The sequence below is a fragment of the Emys orbicularis genome, chromosome 2 (genome assembly GCF_028017835.1).
Source record: "Emys orbicularis isolate rEmyOrb1 chromosome 2, rEmyOrb1.hap1, whole genome shotgun sequence".
In the NCBI taxonomy this organism is placed as follows: Eukaryota; Metazoa; Chordata; order Testudines; family Emydidae; genus Emys; species Emys orbicularis.
In genome coordinates this window covers 291,517,131-291,537,849 of record NC_088684.1, presented here as the reverse complement: position 1 = coordinate 291,537,849, position 20,719 = coordinate 291,517,131, and the positions used below count along the sequence as shown (strand labels likewise).

General features: G+C 52.7%; 1 protein-coding gene across 6 annotated transcripts; it reads right to left on the bottom strand.

The window, feature by feature from the left end:
• Positions 1 to 3,529: 3,529 nt before the first annotated feature.
• On the bottom strand, positions 3,530 to 20,362 carry C2H1orf35 (chromosome 2 C1orf35 homolog). Of its 6 annotated transcripts, none has more exons than XM_065398641.1 (10): positions 20,012 to 20,362; positions 19,782 to 19,838; positions 16,556 to 16,733; positions 15,071 to 15,221; positions 14,412 to 14,457; positions 13,905 to 13,987; positions 11,774 to 11,846; positions 10,434 to 10,513; positions 9,593 to 9,733; positions 3,530 to 4,857 (listed from the first exon to the last, which is right to left on the bottom strand). In XM_065398641.1, exons 3-10 carry the CDS (start codon positions 16,647 to 16,649, stop codon positions 4,536 to 4,538), a joined length of 990 nt encoding a protein of 329 aa, XP_065254713.1. In that variant the 5' UTR covers positions 16,650 to 16,733; positions 19,782 to 19,838; positions 20,012 to 20,362; the 3' UTR covers positions 3,530 to 4,535. The 6 variants fall into 6 exon arrangements, with proteins under 6 accessions (XP_065254713.1, XP_065254711.1, XP_065254714.1 ...); XM_065398639.1 differs by having other exon boundaries at positions 20,315 to 20,362; XM_065398642.1 differs by lacking the exon at positions 19,782 to 19,838.
• Between the last annotated feature and the right edge of the window lie 357 nt (positions 20,363 to 20,719).

The window sequence follows — 20,719 nt, the reverse complement described above, 5'->3', positions numbered from 1 at the left end:
ACAGTCCTCAGCATCCACTCTCAGCAGCCCCCTCGCTCCGGGGCCTAAGCTTTTCATTGGCTGAGCGAGAGCTGCACCAAAAACACTCTACATCCACCTGTCCCCCCGCCTCGGGCCTGTATCTTCCTGGCTGCCCAGAACTAGCAGGGCTCTCTCCCATGAGCTCTCTTCTGCCCCTGCCGTGAAGAGAGGACTGCTGTAGGTGGCAGGTTGGACAGGCCGTGCGGACACCACACACGCAACCCAGCTTGCAGGCCCCTATCGCAGCTACAAACAAGGGTCTTGTGGGTTAACTGCGTTTCACAACCAGGGGAAAGCCTCAGGCAGTTCAGGGCTTCAGCCAGCTTATGAAAGTTACAAAATCATGTAAGGGCACCCGGTGAGTAAGGTGCACAGCAGGGACCAGAATGCCAAAGCCTCCTGCCTCCCTATGCCATCTTCTAACCATTATCCTTAGTTACACGTAGTAGGGTAGCACCCAGCCGAGATCCGGGCCCCATTGTGCTAGGCGCTGTAGATATCTGTTGTAAGAGGCAGTCCCTGCCCCGAAGAGCTTCCAGTCTGCATAAACACAACACACAAAGGGTGGAAAGGAGCCCCTAGAGATGAAGGCCTAGATTCTCAAAGGCATTTAGGCACCTAACTCCCCTTGACTCCAGTGAGAGTTAGGCACCTAAATACTTTTGAGGATCTGGGCTGAAGCGACTTGCCTAAGTTCACACAGCTGATAAGCAGCAGAGCCCAGCTGTTCTGAGGTTCACCCAGTGCCATTCACTGGTCCATTCTGCCTCTCAGTAGTTGTGACATTGGCAAGGCGTGTCTCCCTTCTCCTAATGCTTAATTTTTATTTCCCCTTCTCCGTCTGATTTCTGCCAATTCCAGTGCCAACTGAAGGGGAATGAAAGGCCAGCTGGCCAGGACCACACCCGGCTGCTGTCTACTGGGTTAGCACTGGCCAGGGCGGAATGAGATTAATGGACTCAGTCCAGTTCTAAGTGTAATTGCATGTTTACTTGCAGCACATCATTCAGCCAGTAGGTGTCTGTGCACATTATAAGGTTCATGACCTTATAGGTGGGACCCCTGGTAAACAGAAGAGACCATGCGGAGACACGAGCTTTGCAGAAGCCTGGCTGTAGTTGTAATTGTTTTCTCTGACAAGCACGTGTGATTCCATACACCACAGCACCCAGTGGACAAGATGACTTGGTAACACTGTATGAGGGGCTCCGCTCTGTGATGTGCAGGAGGTTTGACTAAATGATCATTGTGGTCCCATCTGGCCTTAAACTCAATGGGGAAAAACCACCAGCCCCATTGGTCCCTTCCAGCCTTGCAATCTATGAATTGTGACTAGCTGGCCCTGCCTTGACCAGCTGGGCAAAGAGGCTCCAGCCACAGAATAGACCTTCTCCCCCTCGGAAGCAGCCCCTTGCATGGCTGCTACCCCACCCTGTGCCTGGTCAGTGGACAAAGAGAGGACTCTGCTTTCCAGGGGCTGTCCACACAGCCTCCTTTCCCCAGCACTGACTTGACTCAGAGAATCCCTGTGTGGAATAATGCAAGGACAGGATGCTCCAATGAGCAATAGGTTCCCAGGCAAATTACCGCCCAGTTTCCTAAATCACGCTGAGCGAGGCAAAAGGCAGATGGTTGGCGAGGTCTAAAGACAGAGACAAACACAGCCGGAAAGGCCCCTGCCCTGGTGACCGGGCAGCTGAAGCTCTGGCTTGTTTCAAAGGCCAGGTGTCAGCTCAGCTGCCTTCCACATCCCTGCTTCACCTGGGCCTGAGCCAGTTCGCTGCCTCAGCTTAGCGTCCCCCCCAGCTGTGTTTGATCCGTTAGCTCCCCCTGCAGGAGAGAGGGTGGCATGAGCACTTCCACCACTAGCCCAAGCTTCGAAGCCAGACCCTAGAGGAGATGGACCAGGAGTGTGCGAATTCAGCACTGGAGAAAGACACCAATTGAGCAGATACAGCACTGGTGGCAGCACAGCTCCCCTTCCCCTCCACCTGGTGCTGCCCTGCCAGCAAACCTCCATCCCGATCCAGCTAGCAACAACAGTTCACTTTCCACGACCCACATGCCCTTTGGCCCCTGGCTGAGACTGCCAAGGAGGGCGAGTTCGGCCCAGTGTAAGGAGAGCTGAGGAGACGCGGACAACGGCCCACTAAGATCCAACAGGCCCCTGAACAGCCATGGGAGGACAACACTCATTTCCCCTCCTCCCACCAAGCACTCCCAGCCATTCAGCCGCAGCTGAACAGTAATTAAATTGCAACGCAAAGAGCACTCGAGTCTGCTCCTGAAACCACATTCACCACGTTTAGTTTGTAAGCTGTTAGCCTGCACCCACCCCCTGGGTTAAATATCTAAGTTGGCGTGAGCTGGGCCCATCTCCACGGGAGGTCCAGCAGCTAGGATACTGGGCTGGGAGCCCGCAGAGCCGGGTTCCCGCCTCTGCCGCTGACTTGCTGGGTAACCTCGGGCAAGGCTCCTCTGGGCTACCAAGACAATCAAGGCAGCAGCTGTCCGGGCTGGTTACTGGGGCTGCTTTGGGTCCCATTAACCAGAGCAGAGAACAGCTGTCGTCGAACCAGCTCCATGGAGCTGCTCGCAGAGGTGGGACTAGAGCGAGGCACATTGCAGCAGTCCAGCATGAAGCAGCTTTGTTGATTCCTCCCTTCCCAAATTCCCATTGATTTACCCCATTGACCCTCCTCTCCCATCCCATCCCAGCCGTAGTCCTACCAGCTGAGCCAGGATCCACTCCCCTCTTCTCAGCCAGCCCACACGAGCCCAGCCAGCAAGGGGAAGGAACGGCTAGGACACTGGCTCCCAGTGCTGGAGGAACCAGTACCTCAGGGGGAGCAGTCATCCAGAGACCAGGTTTTGGAAGCTAGATTTGCACCTGGCAGCTCCCAGGCCAGTGCTGCCAAGTCAGTTCCATTCACAGGATTGCCCGTCCTTAGTGGCAAAGCGCGCCAGAGCGACGGCTCCGGAGCTGGACGTCCCTTATTTGCCCCCAGAGCACGGGCAGGTGCCACGCAGGTTCTCCCCACCCCTCTGACGCAGCCAGCAGGGGCGTTCGCTGTTGGTCTCCCTGCCGAGACTGGCTGCACTGATGGTTCCATGACCCAGTCCATTTCGCACCCTGCCCTGGTTTCCTAGCAGGTGATGGTGACCATCTATATAGTGACCATCTTACACATCCTGGGCAGATGCTCCAGCCCTCACGGAGAATGTCAACCCCGGCTCACTAACAGGCACAAACAAAGTTATCGAGGGCCAGGGACATCGCTCTACACCCAGGAGGTTAGTCTGCAGGCATGAGGGCCCCTGGGCTCAGCTCTGGAGAGCACAGGGCAGAATTGCTGCCGGGCTTCACAGAACTCAGTGGAATTGTGCCAGTATACAACAGCAGAGACTTTAGCCCCACAGAACTACAGAGCAGATATTCTGATCTCACTTCACATCCAGGGACGGTAGGGTACTGTTAGTATACGTTAGTCCAGATACAAGTTTAAGTCTCCAAAACGTCAAGTTCTTTTATTCTTGGGGGGAAAAGTTTACAAAACTTCCTCTAAGTAAGTTTAAAAAAAATTGGGGAAATTTAAAGGGAAAGTGTCAGGTTAAAAAAAAACCCTTCAGCACAGTAAAAAACACACAAGGATAGCAACACCTTTTAGGCTATTAAAGCCGAAACTGTTCATCTCCAGCTGCCTGGTTTTCAGGGACACACTGTTTACTTGTTATGTCACCCTCTGCTTGAAACAGACTAGATTCAATGTCCGTTTTTGTTGGTCATCATGTTCCAGCTGCTTTAACCTTGCTAGCACAGCGGGTTGCAGACATTCACCGCAGGCGATAGTCAAAATCCAAACAAGATCTCTCTTCTATTACCGTCTCTCCCCAAGATTTTCAGTAAAATTCTGATTGAATAGGAGGTTGTGTAGTTGATGTTGGTTTTCTAAAATACCTAACTCTGGGCACACAAGTACCTGATAAACATTCCCAAACAAAGGCCTCCATTCTGCAAGAGGTTCGCTCCTCCGCATACAGTTATCTCCCTGCAGATACACACGAGGGATCTGTGCACCTGGCTTTAAATCTTTTGTGGGCACAAGACACAGCAGGGCAGGGCAAGCTCAGCAGAATCAAAGGAATAGACCAGTGGAGCAGCCGTGGCCAAGCTAAGGGCTAGGCTCCGCTTAAAGGTTTTACCGGTGTAGCTGCAATTATACCGGCATAAGAAAGTGCGTTTGCTGGTATAGATGTGTCTACACTAGGCATCTATGCTAGGGCATCGGTAGCATAGATAAGGGCATTAAAAAAAAAAAAAACCCACATCAACCCTCTGGGCGAGATCCCCAGCTGGTGTGAACTGGTGCAGTTCAATGCACTCTCAATCCAGTGACTTCACAGCTGCACTGATTTGTACCAGCTGAGGATCTGGTCCTGTAACTTCAGTTTGGACAGCGTCCCTTTAAAACAAGGCCATAGCAGTCCCCGTCTCTCCCGCGCCTCCCTGCAGCTCAGTCATCTGAATCAGTGTCGTGGCGCCGGTTGGCGCGGCGGGCTGGGGGGGACCCTTTGCCATTTCCCTTGCCCCTGGAGGTTGAGTGCCAGCTGTGGTGGTCCCTGCTGCCACTCCTGTCATTACTGTGGGCTGGGAGCTGTCGGCGAGGGGGGCTCCCTCCCATGCCCTCGCTGCTGGAGGAGTCCATGTCGTGCTGCCGCCTGCCGGGCTGCTTCTGTGCCTCTGGGCCCGGTGATGAATGGCTGTCACGCCAGCCGCCTGCAAGCCGCCGGGAGGATGATGAATGGTCCTTGGGGGGTGGGGCTTCCCTCCTCCTCCTGCAACACAGAAGATGGGTCAGAGCCTGCGGGTGCAAACCCCGCGGCCCCTGAAAGGGGCAGTGAACAGACCCTCGAAGCAGGAACGGAGAGAGACAAGTGATAAGGGACCAGTCCCTGTATGCTGAAAGGACAACGCAGACAATGCTGAGATACTGCTCCGCACAGGGGAACGTAGCCCAGGGAACAATCCTACCGTCTGCATCTTCCCCTTCCCTCGGGCACAATCCCGCCCCCAGCCTTGGGGCTGAGCTCTGGGGGATCCAATTCTAGGACGACAAGAACAACGTTCTTCCAAACTAGGGGCCGGGTTCTGCTTTCAGTTACACCCAGCTAAACTGCCACGCCCAGTATCAATGCAGTTAACCCTGGATTTACGCCTCTGACAGATCAGAGTTTGGCCCTAGAAAAATGCATTCAGGGTGAGTTATTCTCCTGCAAAACCGTTCACGCTCGCTGTGCTGTTAAACCCAGTTCATTTCAGTCCATGGCCAGGCCTCCAGGCTGTAGTGACAGCAGTGCATTTATAATCAACTGTAGGTCACAAGGGCTGCTGGATGCATAGGGGACACCCAGGGAAATCTCCCTGATCTGCACAATGCTCATCAGCATGCCCAATGGTTTGCATACAAAGCACAGAGCCCCTCAGCCAAGATTTAACAGCTGCTGCTAGGGAGAGGCCGCCTGTTCCCAGGATTTCATTTCTTTTGCCACAATATACTCCAGGACGTTTACTGCTATTACCGCGTGGGTCTAGCGTACATCATCACCACTACACTACACCGGCAGATCCAGTGAGGGTGTGCTGCACTGCCCCTGAATCTCCCCTGTGCTCCCTCACCCAGACATTGGCCAGGGCTCTCCATGCCTCTGGTGCAAGCCAGCAAGGTCGCCCTGGTCACTTGGTTTTGAAAGAGGCAGCATGGGGGCTCGAGTCAGACCACTGGTTAAGGGACAATCTCCACATGTCACACACATTAATGGCATGGGTAAGGTGTGTTAAATGACAATCCTCCTCAGAGATCCCACTGAGCCAGTGGGAGGAGAGACAGACTGCTGGAGGTCCCCTTTGGACAAGGCCAGTTACTCTGTAGTCTAGAGGGGAAGGAATAAATACAATACAAAAAAAAAAAAAAAAAAAAAAAAAAAAGCCAGTAGGGTTGGTAGGTTTGTTTCTGGGATTTCATGAACATGTCCCTTAAATAGAGTGTGGCAGCAATTGGCTCACAGCGCCCTCATGTGTTCAGTATTTGCAAATGCATCAAAAAATGTGAATGCACTAAAATGTAACCTTCACACATCAGGTAAGCATGGGCCAAATGAGAAAAGCACTTGGGACCCCCCAGTTCTGATCTCACACAGCCATTCCCCCTGGGTAATCCCACGATCCTCAACTGAGTTACTCCTGGATTACACTGGCACAAGCGAGAGGAGAATCAGACCCCTTGTTTATGCTAAGAACTATCTGCACTGACTCCCATATACAGTAACTCCTCGCTTAACGTTGTAGTTATGTTCCTGAAAAATGCAACTTTAAGTGAAACAATGTTAAGCGAATCCAATTTCCCCTTAAGAATTAATGTAAATGGGGGGTGGGGGGTTAGGTTCCAGGGAAAGAATTTTCACCAGACAAAAGACACACACACACACACACACACACACACATATAGTATACGTTTTAAACAAACAATTTAATACTGTACACAGCAATGATGATTGTTAAGCTTGGTTGAGGTGGTGAAGTAAGAGGGTGGGCTATTTCCCAGGGAATGCCTTACTGCTAAATGATGAACTAGAACAGCTGAGCCCTCAAGGGTTAACACATTGTTGTTAATGTAGCCTCACACTCTACAAGGCAGCACGAATGGAGGGAGGGGAGACAGCATGGCAGAGAAAGACAGACACACACACCGTCTGTGAGAGAGAGATGAGCATTGCCCCTTTAAGTACACTGACCCCACTCTAAGTACATTGCCTTTTTAAGTACATCAGCAAGTTGAGACAGCAGCTGCTGCTAGCAAGCTCCCTCTGTCCTGAGCCCTGTCATGTCCCCCCGCTCTGTGGAGATGGGGTAAGCGGGGGGGGGGCAGGAGCAGGGGGGAAGGGGACACCCTGACATTAGCACCGATCTCTCTCCCCCACCCCCTGCACAGCAAGCAGGAGTCTCCCGGGAGCAGCTCCAAGGCAGAGGGCAGGAGCAACACAGGCAGTGGGGGGAGGGACAGCTGAACTGCCGGCAATTGATCGCCTGCTGGGCGGCTGCTGCACAGGGAACTTGGGGGAGCGGGGAGCTGATGCGGGGGGGAGGCTGCTGGTCCACCCTGGTTCCAAGCCCCCACCAGCTAGCTGCAATGGGCTGCTCTTCCTGCAAGCAGTGGACAAAGCAGGCGGCTGCCAAACAAGTTAGAAGGGAGCATTGCGCAACTTTAAACGCGCATGTTCCCTAATTGATCAGCAACGTACCAATGAAACAACGTTAAGTGAGGAGTTACCGTACTATGTCTGTGGATTGTGGTAGCGGCTAGGGCAGTGGTTCTCCAACGTTTGTACTGGTGACCCCTTTCCCACAGCAAGCCTCTGAGTGCGACCCCCCCCCCCCGTCTTGTAAATTAAAAACACTTTTTAAAAATATTTAACACTATTATAAATGTTTGGAGGTGAAGCGGGTTTTGGGATGGAGGCTGACAGCTCGTGACACCCCCCATGTAATAACCTCACGACCCCCAGTTTGAGAACCCCTGGGCTAGACAGACCTAGTCCTGAGCCAAGACCCCATTGTGGGAGGGGCTGTAGTCCCTGCCCCCAAAAGATCTTACAAACTATTCTGTAAGATATTAATATTGAAACATAAAATGTTCTAACTGTGGCTTCTCTCCTGCCATATGGGGTTAAGGTTTCAAACAGTGCGTAGAGAAATATTTAAAAAAAAAAAAAAATTTAAGAGCAGGAACCTTTTTTTTTTTTAAATGAGCTAATAGCTAAATACTAGCTTGACCCCCCCAATTACACTGTAAGTTGCAGTCAGACCAAAGTCTGTGTCTCTCCCTGATCCGACATCCTGTAGCCGTGGTTCTCAGTTCAGCACTGGAGATATGCAGGCTGGTTTGCAGTAGAGAACTAAAGCAAGAATCCATTCTACCACCACTGATTAAAATCCGAGGGTGTTCTGCCATGGACTCTGAGATGTGGAACTCTAGGTCGAATGGTCCAAGGAGCAGTGGGCTATAGACTGCGTGGAGAGAGAAGTCATTTAGCTCTTAATGGATGGAAGATTTGTACTGGTGCTTGGTGGGGGGGCATAGCAAATACAGAAGTTAATCAAAAGCTGCTGCAGGGAGGGCGGGGGAGAGGATGACGCACCGAGATTGGCAAGAGGCCCAGAAAATACCTACCTGCCGCAACAGAAGAGCGCTCAGCAGGTTACTCCATTGAACGTTTGCATTTCAATCCCCACCGGAGGGGGGGGCTGGCTCGGTATGACGGGTCAATCCACCCCACCGATTCCCCCCAATGAGCCTTTTTACTACCCGAGGAGCAAGCAGAGATACTCTTGGGTGGTGCTGCGCAACCACAGCTCTCCTCAGCTTGCTGTCGGTGATGGGGCATGGGGGGAGTGCTGTAGGCTTCCCCAGTTGGGTCAGACAAGCTACAGACACCACAATCCCCTCACCCCCTGCTACAATCAACCCCTGGAGCAGTGGCTGCATGTGGGCTCAGGGCATTGTACAGGTGTGGCAAAAATCAAGGTGCTGCCTCACCCGATGTTGCTAATGCCAGAGAGTCTTCACACCAGGTGTCCTACCCAGGGGAGCAAATCCAACTACCGTGTGTCGAGCCCCAGCTTTAGGCAGTCGCGGCTAACGCAACACCCCCCCACCCCATGACACACACACTGAACTCCCTTGGCTGGAGAAAGGAGAGAGCACAATGCAGCCGACACACTAACTGCACAAAGGCTGCGGCAGGGAGAGACTTTACAGGCTGCTTGTTCTCCCCACGCCTTAGGCTACGTCTACACTACACACCTTTAAGTGCCGTTACACGACGAGAACTCTCCCGCCGACAAAAAAAATGGGAAGCAGCAGGACAGCTCTCCCGCTAACAAAGCGCTGTTCACACCGGTGCTTTTCGTCAGTAAAACTTTTGTTGTTCAGAGAGGTGGGAGGAGGGTGTTTTTTCACACCCCTGAACTACAAAAGTTTTACCAAGGAAAGTGCAGGGTGGACAAAGCCTGAGTTTGTGAGCTCCAGGGTCAGGAAGGGGCTCAATACAGGAGTAACTGAGTGAAATTCTCCAGCTGCACAGAAGGTCAGAAAGTTGGTCTTGGCGTTAGAGCACTGGAGTTGGATGACGTGGTTTCAATTCCCAGTTCAACTAATATCAACTTCCTCTATGATCTGGAACTCTGTGCCTCAGTTTTGCCATCTGTAAAATGGGGCTATAATACCTAACACACTTCATGGGGCTATAATATCTAACACACTCACAGGTTATACAGGAGGTCAGATGAGAAGATCTAATGGTCCCTTCTGGCCTTGGAGTCTATGACTGCCCTTATGTTTGTACAGTGCCTAGCACAATGGTGTCCTGATCCCTGACTGGGGTCTTTAGTTGGTGTTGGTCCTGCTTTGAGCAGGGGATTGGACTAGATGACCTCCTGAAGTCTCTTCCAACCTTAATCTTCTATGATTTTAGACACTGCCATGAGAGAGAATGATAGCAGGAGCTCTGGTACCTTTCCCCATGATCTGGAGAGGGGGAGGAGGAGGTGGTGGCTGCTTCTTTCTTGTGATGTTTCTCCTTTTCCTTCTCTTTCTTGTGTTTTTTCTTTTTTTTCTTCTTCTTCTCCTTTTTGGATTTCTTGCTGCTCTCGGGCCTGCACGGGTAAAGAAACAGGGAGACATGCAAACGGCACCGGCGCTTCTTTTAAAGCACAGCTGCATTTGCTGTCCAGAGGCAAGTTGCCAGGTCTCAGCCCAGTGCCTGCCCAAAATGACTGACTGCTGTGGATCACTCAATGAATGTTTTGCAAGAACGGATTAAGCCCTGAGTGGCTCACAAGCTGCTGCAACTATCTAATAATCTATCTGTGTGATTGGTTGCTTCACTCACATGGTATTGTTTCTTCCACGCAATTAGTTAGCTCAGTGATTCTCAACCCGCAGGCTGCTTGCTGCCCAATCAGCACACAGTTGCGACCCATGCGATATCCTCATGGGCATATAGGTAGTATATACATTGTGCGGATGTGGCCCAAATAACACAGAGAGCTGCATGTGTGGCCCACAATGGTAAATACGTTGAGAACCACTGGGTTAGCCTAATCTTTATAAAACCACTTCTGCGCGGAAGGAAGTTAGTTTGGGATTAAATGAATCCCAGCTGCTAGCTCCAAGTTTGCAGATGTCCACACGCGAAAGGCTTTGCCGGCAGGGAGCTCTGTGAAATCAAAGCAGGTGCAGACGCAGCCAGAGGGGAATTTGATTTAGAGAGACACCCGGCTGTTGGGGAACAGCATCTCACGGTAGCCCACCGCAGCTCCAGCTGTGCGTAAAGTACAAGTGGGTTGTTCTTACCATCCCTCTTCTGCCTTCTCTTCCTTGCCCAGTTTTCTCTTCGCACCTGAGGCCTCCGGACTGTTTGCCACTCTCTGATGCTAGATTTCCAAAAGACAAAATGATGTACGAGACCGTCAGGCTGAGGGTGCCCATGGTTAACAACACAGAGCAGGTCCCACTGTTCAGAGCGATTACTGAGCAATACCAAGATTAAACAAGGTGGCAACATAGCTGGGGAGGGGGGGCCCAGGGCTGTCAGCGTGGAGCTCCTTCCTTCTCACTCTGCTGATTCCCTGCTATGTGGCGCCATCCATTGGATGTAAAGATTACACCCTGCAAGTTAGGTCACAGCCGCAACAGTGCTGGGGCGACAGCTAGTGCTGCCTGGCAGGAGGGCAAAGTGGTGCCATCTTAGACCCTTGCTCTAGAAATCCTTTTTCTGGGCCCCACCATGACCGTCTCTCACCCTCAAGCTCCTCCCAGCCATGACCTCAGCCTCGCCTTGCATTTCCACTCCCCACATCTACCCATGGGGCGCTCAGGGTTACCACACTAACTCGGCCGCTAGAGCGATCTCCCAATCCCAGCCAACCCCCAATGCTCACAATAAGGGATTTAATATTTTAGGATGTGCCATAGAGCTGGGCTGACCCCAAGTCAAACTCTCCTGAAGGTTGGGGGATGTGTTTGTATCAAGGGATTTGCCCTGTTACAAAGATAGGCGCTGGCTGCAAACTTTAGAGTTAGGCTGAAATGCTCCCAGAGTTCAAGGAGGTTGGGGGCCCAGAGAGCCAATTCAGGCTTATTTCTGTTATCCAGGTAATAAAACTATTACCCTCCTGCACAAAATCCTGCTCCCATGACATCAGTGACAAAATTCCCAGATCCATTTGAACAGATGGAGAAAGGATGGTGTCTAGTAAAAGCCCTGGCCAGGGGCTGAGGAGAGTTGAGTTCAATTCCCGCTCTGCCACAGACTTCCTGTGAGAGCTTGGGCAACTCACTTAGTCTCTGTTCCTCAGTTCCCCCATCTGTAAAATAGGGCCAATACTTCTGTACCTCACATGGGTGCTGTCAGGATAAAATCCACTAGTGATCATGAGGCACTCAGATATTAGTGAGGAGGGCCACGCCAGCACCTACACAGACATGCGAGTAGGATCAGCCCCTTTAAAAAACAAACAAACACCCCAATGCAGCCCTTAATGTGGAATGTGAAACTAACCCCAGAAAGTTACACTCTGGAGTTTCGCTTGGACGGTAAAAGTTAGTGTAGACGCAGCAGGGATCAAGCCTCTCCTAAGCTCTGCAAAGCACCTAGCACGCAGAACGGCTAGCACAGGGATGGAAAGACTTACAGTAAAAACAGAAAGCCCCAGTTTGGCAGCCTCTTTGTCTTCTTTGGAGAGCATCATTCTGCCAGCACCGCCACTGGGGGGAAAATAAAATGTAAAGATACACACACACGCATACGGCATGATTTTCTCTAGTCACCGTGAGGGCTGAGACGATGACGCTTTTGGAGCAATGTCTACTGGTTATAGCAGGGGACTGGCAGTCAAGAATTCCTGAGATCTGTTCCCACTCTGCTACTGAGTGGCTGCGCAATCTTGGGAGAGTCATTTAACTTCTGTGCTGCCTCAGTTTCCTCTTGGGGCATGAAGATTCATCTGTGTTTTGAACGGCCTTTGAAAACTCTCCGATGAACGCGCAGTATTACTGTTATTCCACAATGGCCCTGGACAGGAATCAATCTGATCAGGTTCCCTCCGCTTCTTTTCAAAATCCCCTTGCATTAAGCACTGCCTGCTCGTACACATCCTGTGCTTCCTGGACCCAGAGCCTAGGTTTCTGTTCCAATCCTTCCTATTAATCCACGTTCAACCTCTACAGAGGAGACCACCACTCACCCGAAAGGTGGACACATTTCTGCAGGGACTGGACAGATTCCAGCCTAAACAGGGGTTTCAACTTCAGCATATTATATAATATAACAAGCTAGTAAAAATACCCCTCCCATTCGCTCAAGGGGCCAACCCCACTGCCCCACGAGGAAGCTGCTCAAGGGTTGACTTTGGCTAATACGTTATGGTTAGATGGCTTCCTATTTGGAAGATTACTCCCAGTGGCCCATGGTCTGCTCTTGTAGTTGTGTAATGCGGTCCTCTGTACAATGGGAGGTAGTGTGGTCTGGTGGAACCACCACAGGGCCGGAGGGGTCTGAAAACACCCTGTTCTAACCCCAGCTCGCCACTGACTTCCTTTCCCTGGTGGGAGAGAGGAGAACAAGGAAGCAGCATGGAGAGACATGGGGGAAGACTGCCAAGGATGTGGAGGGATGAGCACTGCAGAACATAAGAACGGCCATACTGGGTCAGACCAATGGTCCATCTAGCTCAGCATCCTGTCTTCTAACAGGGGCTGGTGCCAGATGCTGCAGAGGGAGTTAACAGAACAGGGTAATTATCGAGTGATCCATCCCGTTGTCCACTCCCAGCTTCTGGCAGTCAGAGTTTAGGGGCACCCAGAGCATGGGGTTTTGTCCCTGACCGTCTTGGCTAATAGCCATTGATGGACCTATCTTCCATGAACTTACTTAATTTTGTTGAACCCATTTGTACTTTTGGCCTTCACAACATCCTCTGGCAATGAGTGCCACAGGTTGAAGTTGCATTGTGTGAAGTAGTACTGCCTTATGTTTGTTTTGTTTTAAACCTGCTGCATATTAATTTCATTGGACGATCCCTGGTTCTTGTGTGATGTGATGGGATAAATAACACTTCCTTATTCATTTTCTCCACACCAGTCATGATTTCATAGACCTCTATCATATCTTTTCCAAACTTAACAGTCCTAGTCTTTTAAATCTCTCCTCCTATAGAAGCTGACCCATACCCCTAACCATTTTTGTTGCCCTTCTCTGTACTATTTTCAATTCTAATATTATATCTCGGAGATGGGGCGACCAGAACGGCACACAGTATTCAAGGTGTGGGCGTACCAGGGATTTCTATAGTGGCATAATGATATTTTCTGTCTTATCAACCCCTTTCCTAATGGTTCCTAACAGTTAGCTTTTTGGACTACAGCTGTGCATTGAGCAGATGCAGAGAACTATCCACAAAAGCTCCAAGATCTCTTTCTTGAGGGGTAACAGCTAATTTAGACCCCATCATGTTTATGTATAGTTGGAATTATATTTTCCTCATGTGCATTACTTTGCACTTATAAACATTGAATTTCATCTGCCATTTTGTTGCCCAGTCACCCGGTTCTGGGAGCGCCCTTGAACTCTTCGCAGTCTGATTTGGACTTAACCATCTTGAGTAATTTTGTATCATCTGAAAATTTTGCCACCTCGCTGTTTATCCCTTTTTCCACATCGTTTGTGGTTTTGGGGTCACCAGATCTCCTGCTTTAGCCACCAGAGGTTCTAAAGAGCAGGGAAAAGCACTGGAGTTCTTATGCTAATGGAAAATAGCCCCATACCTGGAACTCCCCAGCCCCAAGACTCGGTCTGTATCCTTCTCATCACGCTCTGCTCCATCACGCTTACAGACCTCAGCGAGATCCTAGGAAGGAACAGGTTAGAAGGAGCAGTAAGTCCAAGGAGCTGACCAGTTAACCGCATCCGTGCATTAGAAGAACTGGAGGCGCTGAATTCTTCAACACTGTATTTTCCATAGTCAGGGGACACACAGAGAAGCACGATGGTAATCAGAGTGATGTGATTTTTTTTTTTTTAAATAAGAACTGATACTTCATGACCCAGCAGGGCTGGGAACATTTTGGAAGCAGCAGTAGAAATTCTTTATGGACCAAGTGAATGCAGGCTCCGAAATAAGAAAGCATTAAATGTCAATAGGCTCATGAGCCAAACCCAGATAACTTGGTAGGGAGAGGGCCTGTGGCCCTGCTAAGCGCCGCTTCCCGCTCCCTCCCCTGAATCTCTCACACAAAGGCCCCACATATCTCACACTCGGACGCCTAACTTACCTCTTTGCTCAGGCCCGTGGGCTGTTTCTTCACATTCTTGTAGCCCCTGGAAAAAGTAAAATCCAGACAAGTTACAAAAGCAAGCGATGGCTGAATCACCCGTTCGGGGAGAGGGGCTGGGAGAAAGGCAGCGAGACGCCAAGACTGCTTCTCCATCGGTTGAATTGTTTGAAGATCACCGAGTCACTAGACGCAGAGTTGCTATTACCACAAGACTGCAGGGAAGCTCAGGCTCAGCCAGGAAGTTGGGATGTTTACCCAGTCTAACCTGTTTGGCGCTCACAAATGCATTTGTATGTGGTTCTCAGACACCACGGTGATGGGCACCCTAGAAATATCAGACAGAGCAGGTTGCCTACAATCCCACAACACTGGATGAATTATTTGCACTATGACAGTCCCCAGAGGCCCTAACCAAGATCACGGCCCTGCCGCGCCAGGTGCTGTACAAACACACACAGTAAGAGATCAAAGAATTTACTAGCTAGGTAGCCACAACAGAGAAATGGTGGGAGAGGAAGCAGAGGTGACTTGCCCAGTTGTGACTACACATTTCAGATCAGATGAACCAAACTCCAAGGTGCTTTTTAAGCTGTGGTTCTCAATATGTCATAGGCCTTGGAGAGGTCACCTGTTAGACCCATTCGCCACGGACTTACAGAGCCGCCATCATGGCCTCCTGCTCAGCCAGCCGGACTGCAGCCAGCTCGGCTTCTCGGGAGATCTGCACGTCGCCTTGCTTCCCCTTTGCGTACCAGGTGAGGTCTTTGCCCTTCTGCCACCTGCCCACCGGAGCCATCAGGGAGTTGCCTGCCATTTAGAATAAGAGAAGCCTTCAAGAGACCTAAAGTGTTAGGCCAGTATGAAACGTCACTTCTAAAACAATATAACCAGACTAACGATAGATCACGCAGGGCACAGCATTGGGTGTCAGGACACCCAGGTCTTCCACTAACCTGCGGCGTGACTGCGGACAAGGCATTTCACTGTCCATGCCTCAGTGTCCCCATCTGTAAAATGGGACTACTGATCCTGAACTCCTTTGTAAAGTGCTTTGGGGTGAAAAGTGCTATGTAATAGCTAAGCATTATTCTTGACAAGGTCCAGGATGTGATTCAAAGGCTCTTGTATAGGTCTAGGGGCTGATCATTTATTCTGAGGGGAAAAGACAGCATTTGGGCCAATCTGTCCCAGCCATTCAGCTTCCACTAACAGCGAACAATAACATCTTACATTTCTATAGCACTTTTCATCCTCGGGGATCCAAAAGGGCTTTGTAACTCTATATGCATTGCTGCACTGAAATGCGGCCATCTCTGGGGTGGAGGGTGGCAGCCAAACAGCACACAGCACTATGCACAACTGGGGGAGGGAGGCTGGCCAGACCCCAGGGCAAACCACAAAGCCTACAAGAGTGCCATTTAACGAACATACTGGGCAAACAGGACCTCAGGTTTTTATATCACTACAACTCCCAAAGTGCTTTAGCAGCAATGCTGACTGTATGAATAGGGTTCACTTTGCCCAGCAGTGAAATTCAGTCAACTCTTGGTTGCTTGCTAAGGGAGGTGGTAAATTCTCCATCAAGCAGTCTCTTTAAATGGAGATTGGCCATCTTTTTAGAAACAAGCTGCTTTAATTCCACCCCAAATAATTGGGTTTCCCACCGGAATCACTTGGTGAGGTTACGTAGGAGGTCAGATTAGATGGCCAGAATGGTCCCTTCTGGCCTTAAAAAAAAAAAAAAAAAAAAAATCTATGAAACACAGTAGTGTTTAAGATCACCACCATGACACAGCTTTTAGGACACGAAGCAAAGAGCAACACCATCTCCATGTGAATAATATTAACACCAATATTCCCGTGTGTCCAGTTCCTAATTACCACACGGACAGGACATAAAATAACTGTCCCCCCGCGTCGGCAGCCTCAGCAGAGAGACCAAATCCTCCTGTTAGCTCCAGAAGTGGTGCTCTCAGGTCAGGATTGGTGCTCACAGGGGGATGGCAGCAGGGAAGGGGAAGGCATGGTGCCCATGCCGTATGCGTCCTGTAGGCATACAAAGGACACCAGCCTGTCAGGCGCCTTTCGCAAGAGCTGAATTCACACAAGACACGTCATACAATGACAAGATCAACTCTTACCCAGGTAATTTTCCCTCTGTTTATCCGTCTTCACATCCTCCCAGTTGAACTGGTCCTGCCCCCCTCGCACTCCTCCCCTGGATGAGCCGAACATGGTGCGGGAAGAAACAGCCGGCGGAGCTGGAAGTGAAATCGATCAGCACGAGGTGCTCAGATCTCTGCCCCGAATCGTCCAGATCTAGAAAACAGGGCAGGACAATCCCAAGGGTTACAGACCACATCTTACAGCCAACCAGCTTCCGCCAGACCCACCTCATGCCAGAGGGGGAAGATCTGCAAACCATGACCGGATGGTGGCAAAGGACTGATTTTCCTAGGAGGGACACTGACTGCTAGAATCTGCACTAATTCCTGCAGCTGGCACAGGATGCTGTGAATGGCAGCTTCCCGTGTTAGTCTGCCCCCACAATACCTCTGGGGGGATTCACCCCGCAGAGAGCGCCAGTGGCATTTCAGCTGGAGGTGCCTGCTCTTGTCTGGCTGGGGTTCTACAGGGGATAAAATGAGAGTGCACCCTTTGGGCACCCCCTTTTTGGCCCCAGGAGGGAGAGGCTAAGGCTGTTTTCTGCCAGCATGACCTTCCCACTGGCGAGCCTTCCTCCGCCCTTGGGTTTACACTAGCAGAGAGTGGTGGAAAGCTGAGCTGAATCCATCCCATTGTCCACACAGTGTGCTAGGTGGCACCATCCTAGCCCTACAGACGAGCAAGAATAGGTGGCCTGAGGCAGATTCCTTCAGCCATCCATGCCCTTTGCAGGCTCTCCCAAGGCACGTGGGGCAAAAGAGGACAAAGGTCACACCTAGGAGAACACAGGAGTTGCACGCCAGGGCAGACCCTCAGTTCTTTAGGGGCAGCATCCTGACACAGGCAGTGCAGCGATTCAGAGGAAGGCAAAACACGCCCATAGTGCCCCTGGCAGCATAGGCATGCGCACGGGGTGTGCCGGCTGTGCCCAGGCACACCCTAATGCAGGGGTGGGCAAATGGCTCCACTCTCCACGTGCAGCAAGCCGCCGGCCCCTCCCCCGCCTTCCCGGGCCAGCCCCCGCCTGGCCCCCCGCGGGTCTCCCCCCTCCCCCGCCTGCCACACCCCCACAGGTCTCCCTCCTCCCCCGAGCATCCCTGCCTGAAAAAAAGCAGCGCAGGCCTCTCCCGGCCACGCCTGCTTGTGCTGCTGCTGTAGCACATTCCTGCTCAACTGCTGTCTGCTGCCCCAGGGTCCTAGTGCCCCCCATCCCCAAATGGCAGGGCAGGCTGCCCTTACCCTGCCCTTCCGCCCTAGCCCTGAGTCTCTCCAATGCCCCAAACCCTTCAACCCCCCGCACCCTAATCCTCTGCTCTAGCCCTGAGCCCCCTCCTGCATCGTGAACCCCTCATCCCCAGCCAGAGCCCTCATCCCCCCACACCCTAATCCTCTGCCCCAGCCCCGAGCCCCCTCCTGCATCGTGAACCCCTCATCCCCAGCCCTCATCCCCCCGCACCCTAATCCTCTGCCCCAGCCCTGAGCCCCCTCCTGCATCGTAAACCCCTCATCCCAAGCCAGAGCCCTCATCCCCCCCCGCACCCTAATCCTCTGCCCCAGCCCTGAGCCCCCTCCTGCATCGTAAACCCCTCATCCCAAGCCAGAGCCCTCATCCCCCCACACCCTAATCCTCTGCCCCAGCCCTGAGCCCCCTCCTGCATCATGAACCCCTCATCCTCAGCCCCACAGCCCTGACCCCTGCACCCCCTCCTGCCCCCAAACTCCCTCCCAGAGCGTGCACCCCCTCCCCCTTCACCCCCTCCTGCTCCCAAACTCTCTCCCAGAGCCTGCACCCCTCACCCCCTCCTACGCCCCCACCCCCAGCCCAGAGCCTGCACCCCTCACCCCCTCCTGCACACCCACCCCCTGCCCCAGCCCGGAGCCTGCACCCAGCACCCAAACTCCATCCCAGAGTCTGCACCCCAGACCCCCTCCCCCACCCAAGCTCCATCCCAGAGCCTTAGGCAGGTGGGGGGGTGGAGTTGGGGGAGGGGCGGGTTCTGGGCACCACCAAAATTTCTAGAAACCTGCCGCCCATGCGTGGGACAGAGTGTCTGGCTCTGCGCGGAGCAAAACATGCTGCTAGGAGCCTCATGGTAAGGTGTCCGGGGCTGGGGGGGTTGGATAAGGGGTGGGGGTAGTCAGGAGACAGGATGCGTTAGATAGGGGAGTGGGATCCTGGGGGGGTGGTTAGGGGTGGGGGGTCTCTGGAGGGGGCAGTCAGGGAGCAGGGGGGGTTGGATGGGGCATGGGAGTCCCGGGGTCTGTCAGGGGGCGGGGGTTGGATAGGGGTCAGGGGACAGGGAGCAAGGAGGGTTCTGGGGGGCCAGTTAGGGTGGGGGGGGGTCTCTGGAGGGGGTGGTCAGGGGACAAGGAGCTGGGGGGGATTGGATGAGTTGGGCGTTCTGGGGGGCCTGTCAGGAGGCAGGGGTGTGGCGAAGGGTTGGGGCAGGCAGGGAGCAGGGGAGGTTGTATGGGTCGGGAGTTCTGGGGGTTGTCAGGGGGCGGGGAGTGGTTGGATAGGCGTGGGAGTCCCGGGGGCCTGTCTAGGGGCGGGGGTGTGGATAAGGGTCAGGGCAGTCAGGGGACAGGTAGGGGATAGGGTCCTAGGGGGGCAGTCAGGGGAAAAGGAGCAGGGAGACTTAGATAGGGGTCCTGGGGGATCTGAGGGGGGCAGTCAGGAGGCAGGAAGTAGGAGGGAGTGGATGGGGGCAGGGTGGGGCTCCCTGGGTGTACACCCTAATGAAATGTGCTGCGCATGCCTATGCCTGGCAGATTTTTCACAGTTGTATATGAGGAAGAGCAGGAGAAGCTTTTCCTGACCCCCATGGAATCCGATGTGCCCTGAAGCATGACATTTGATCTACCCCATATCTTAGCATGTATAACTATTGGTATTTTTATACTGTGCCACAAACACACACACAGATACACAACTTTGCAGACTCCTGCAAACACGAGTTCCTCCCAGCAGAGACTGCACAGGAGACAGAAGCAACACAACCTGCTTTCCCCACAGTAACAAGGAACAAAACCGGGTCTTTCTGTGCATCTCTGCTTTAGGCCCAAACACTGCAAGCTCACACTCTCAGCCACACGGACCTGCAGGATGAGGGGGTGGGGGTGGTTTTAGGGCTGTTTATTTTTGCGGAGCATGTTGTCAGCACAGCAATCAACCGTAACAGCGACCGACAGATGTTATACCTGCTCCTGGAAGTTGCCCGGCCTCTTTTTATATCCGGCTACAGCGTGCAAACATTCCTGCAGAGACAGCAAACCAAATTCTTTCTCTCGGGCCTTTCTAAAGGCACCCTAAAGCTGGTGCCTTCCCTCTGCAGGTAGCAGAGTTCCTTTTACCAGGAATTTAACCCCAAGCACCCCTGGCTTTAAGGCCGGATTCCAACCCCCCACCCGCCAAGCCAGTGCCTAATTACCAGAAGATGTTGCGTGCAGCATTCAAAGGCTCAATGCCCACTTCATGCTCCGACGGCCCTGCTGGGCCCCCGCGCTCCAATTTAGCTGCAGGCTCCAGGGCCTCTGTCCCTGCAGCTGGGCCCTGCCTTGCAATACCCTAAGGTACTGCAAGCAAAGGAAACCCCCAGGTTCCTTCCCCTCGGGCGGGGGCTGAGCAGCTTCCAGCCCGCGGCAAGGCTGCAGAATGCGGATCAGCCCCGCGCGAGACCCTCCCCTGCTCGCCCCCGGGGCAGCAATTTGCAAGAAGCAGGACTAGGACCTACCCCCAGCTCCTTCCGCCTGCTGCAGCAGCCCCATGCCTAGGGAGCTACCACTGCGATGGGCAGCCGGGGGGGGGGAGGAGAGCACAAGCTGTACCAAGTGGCTGCAGGGGCGGGGGGGGTGCACATGCAGCCGCTTGGTGCCTTCGGGTTTAGAAGGGAGGCGTCCGCGCTGCTTTGGTTGACGTCACAGGCACAGAGGCCGCGCGAGCCTGCAAAGGCTGTGCGCACGCGCGCAAGTGACTTCATGCCCCTGGAGTTCTAGGGGGCTGCTCCCATGAGCAAAGTCGTGTGTGTGTGTAAGGAGCTGAGTCTAAATGAACACCCCGAGGGGAGTTTTAACCCCCCTTCATTTGCCAGGTATTGACACAAAGCGGTAACAGCCAGGTCTCTTCTGAGTCCCCTCTT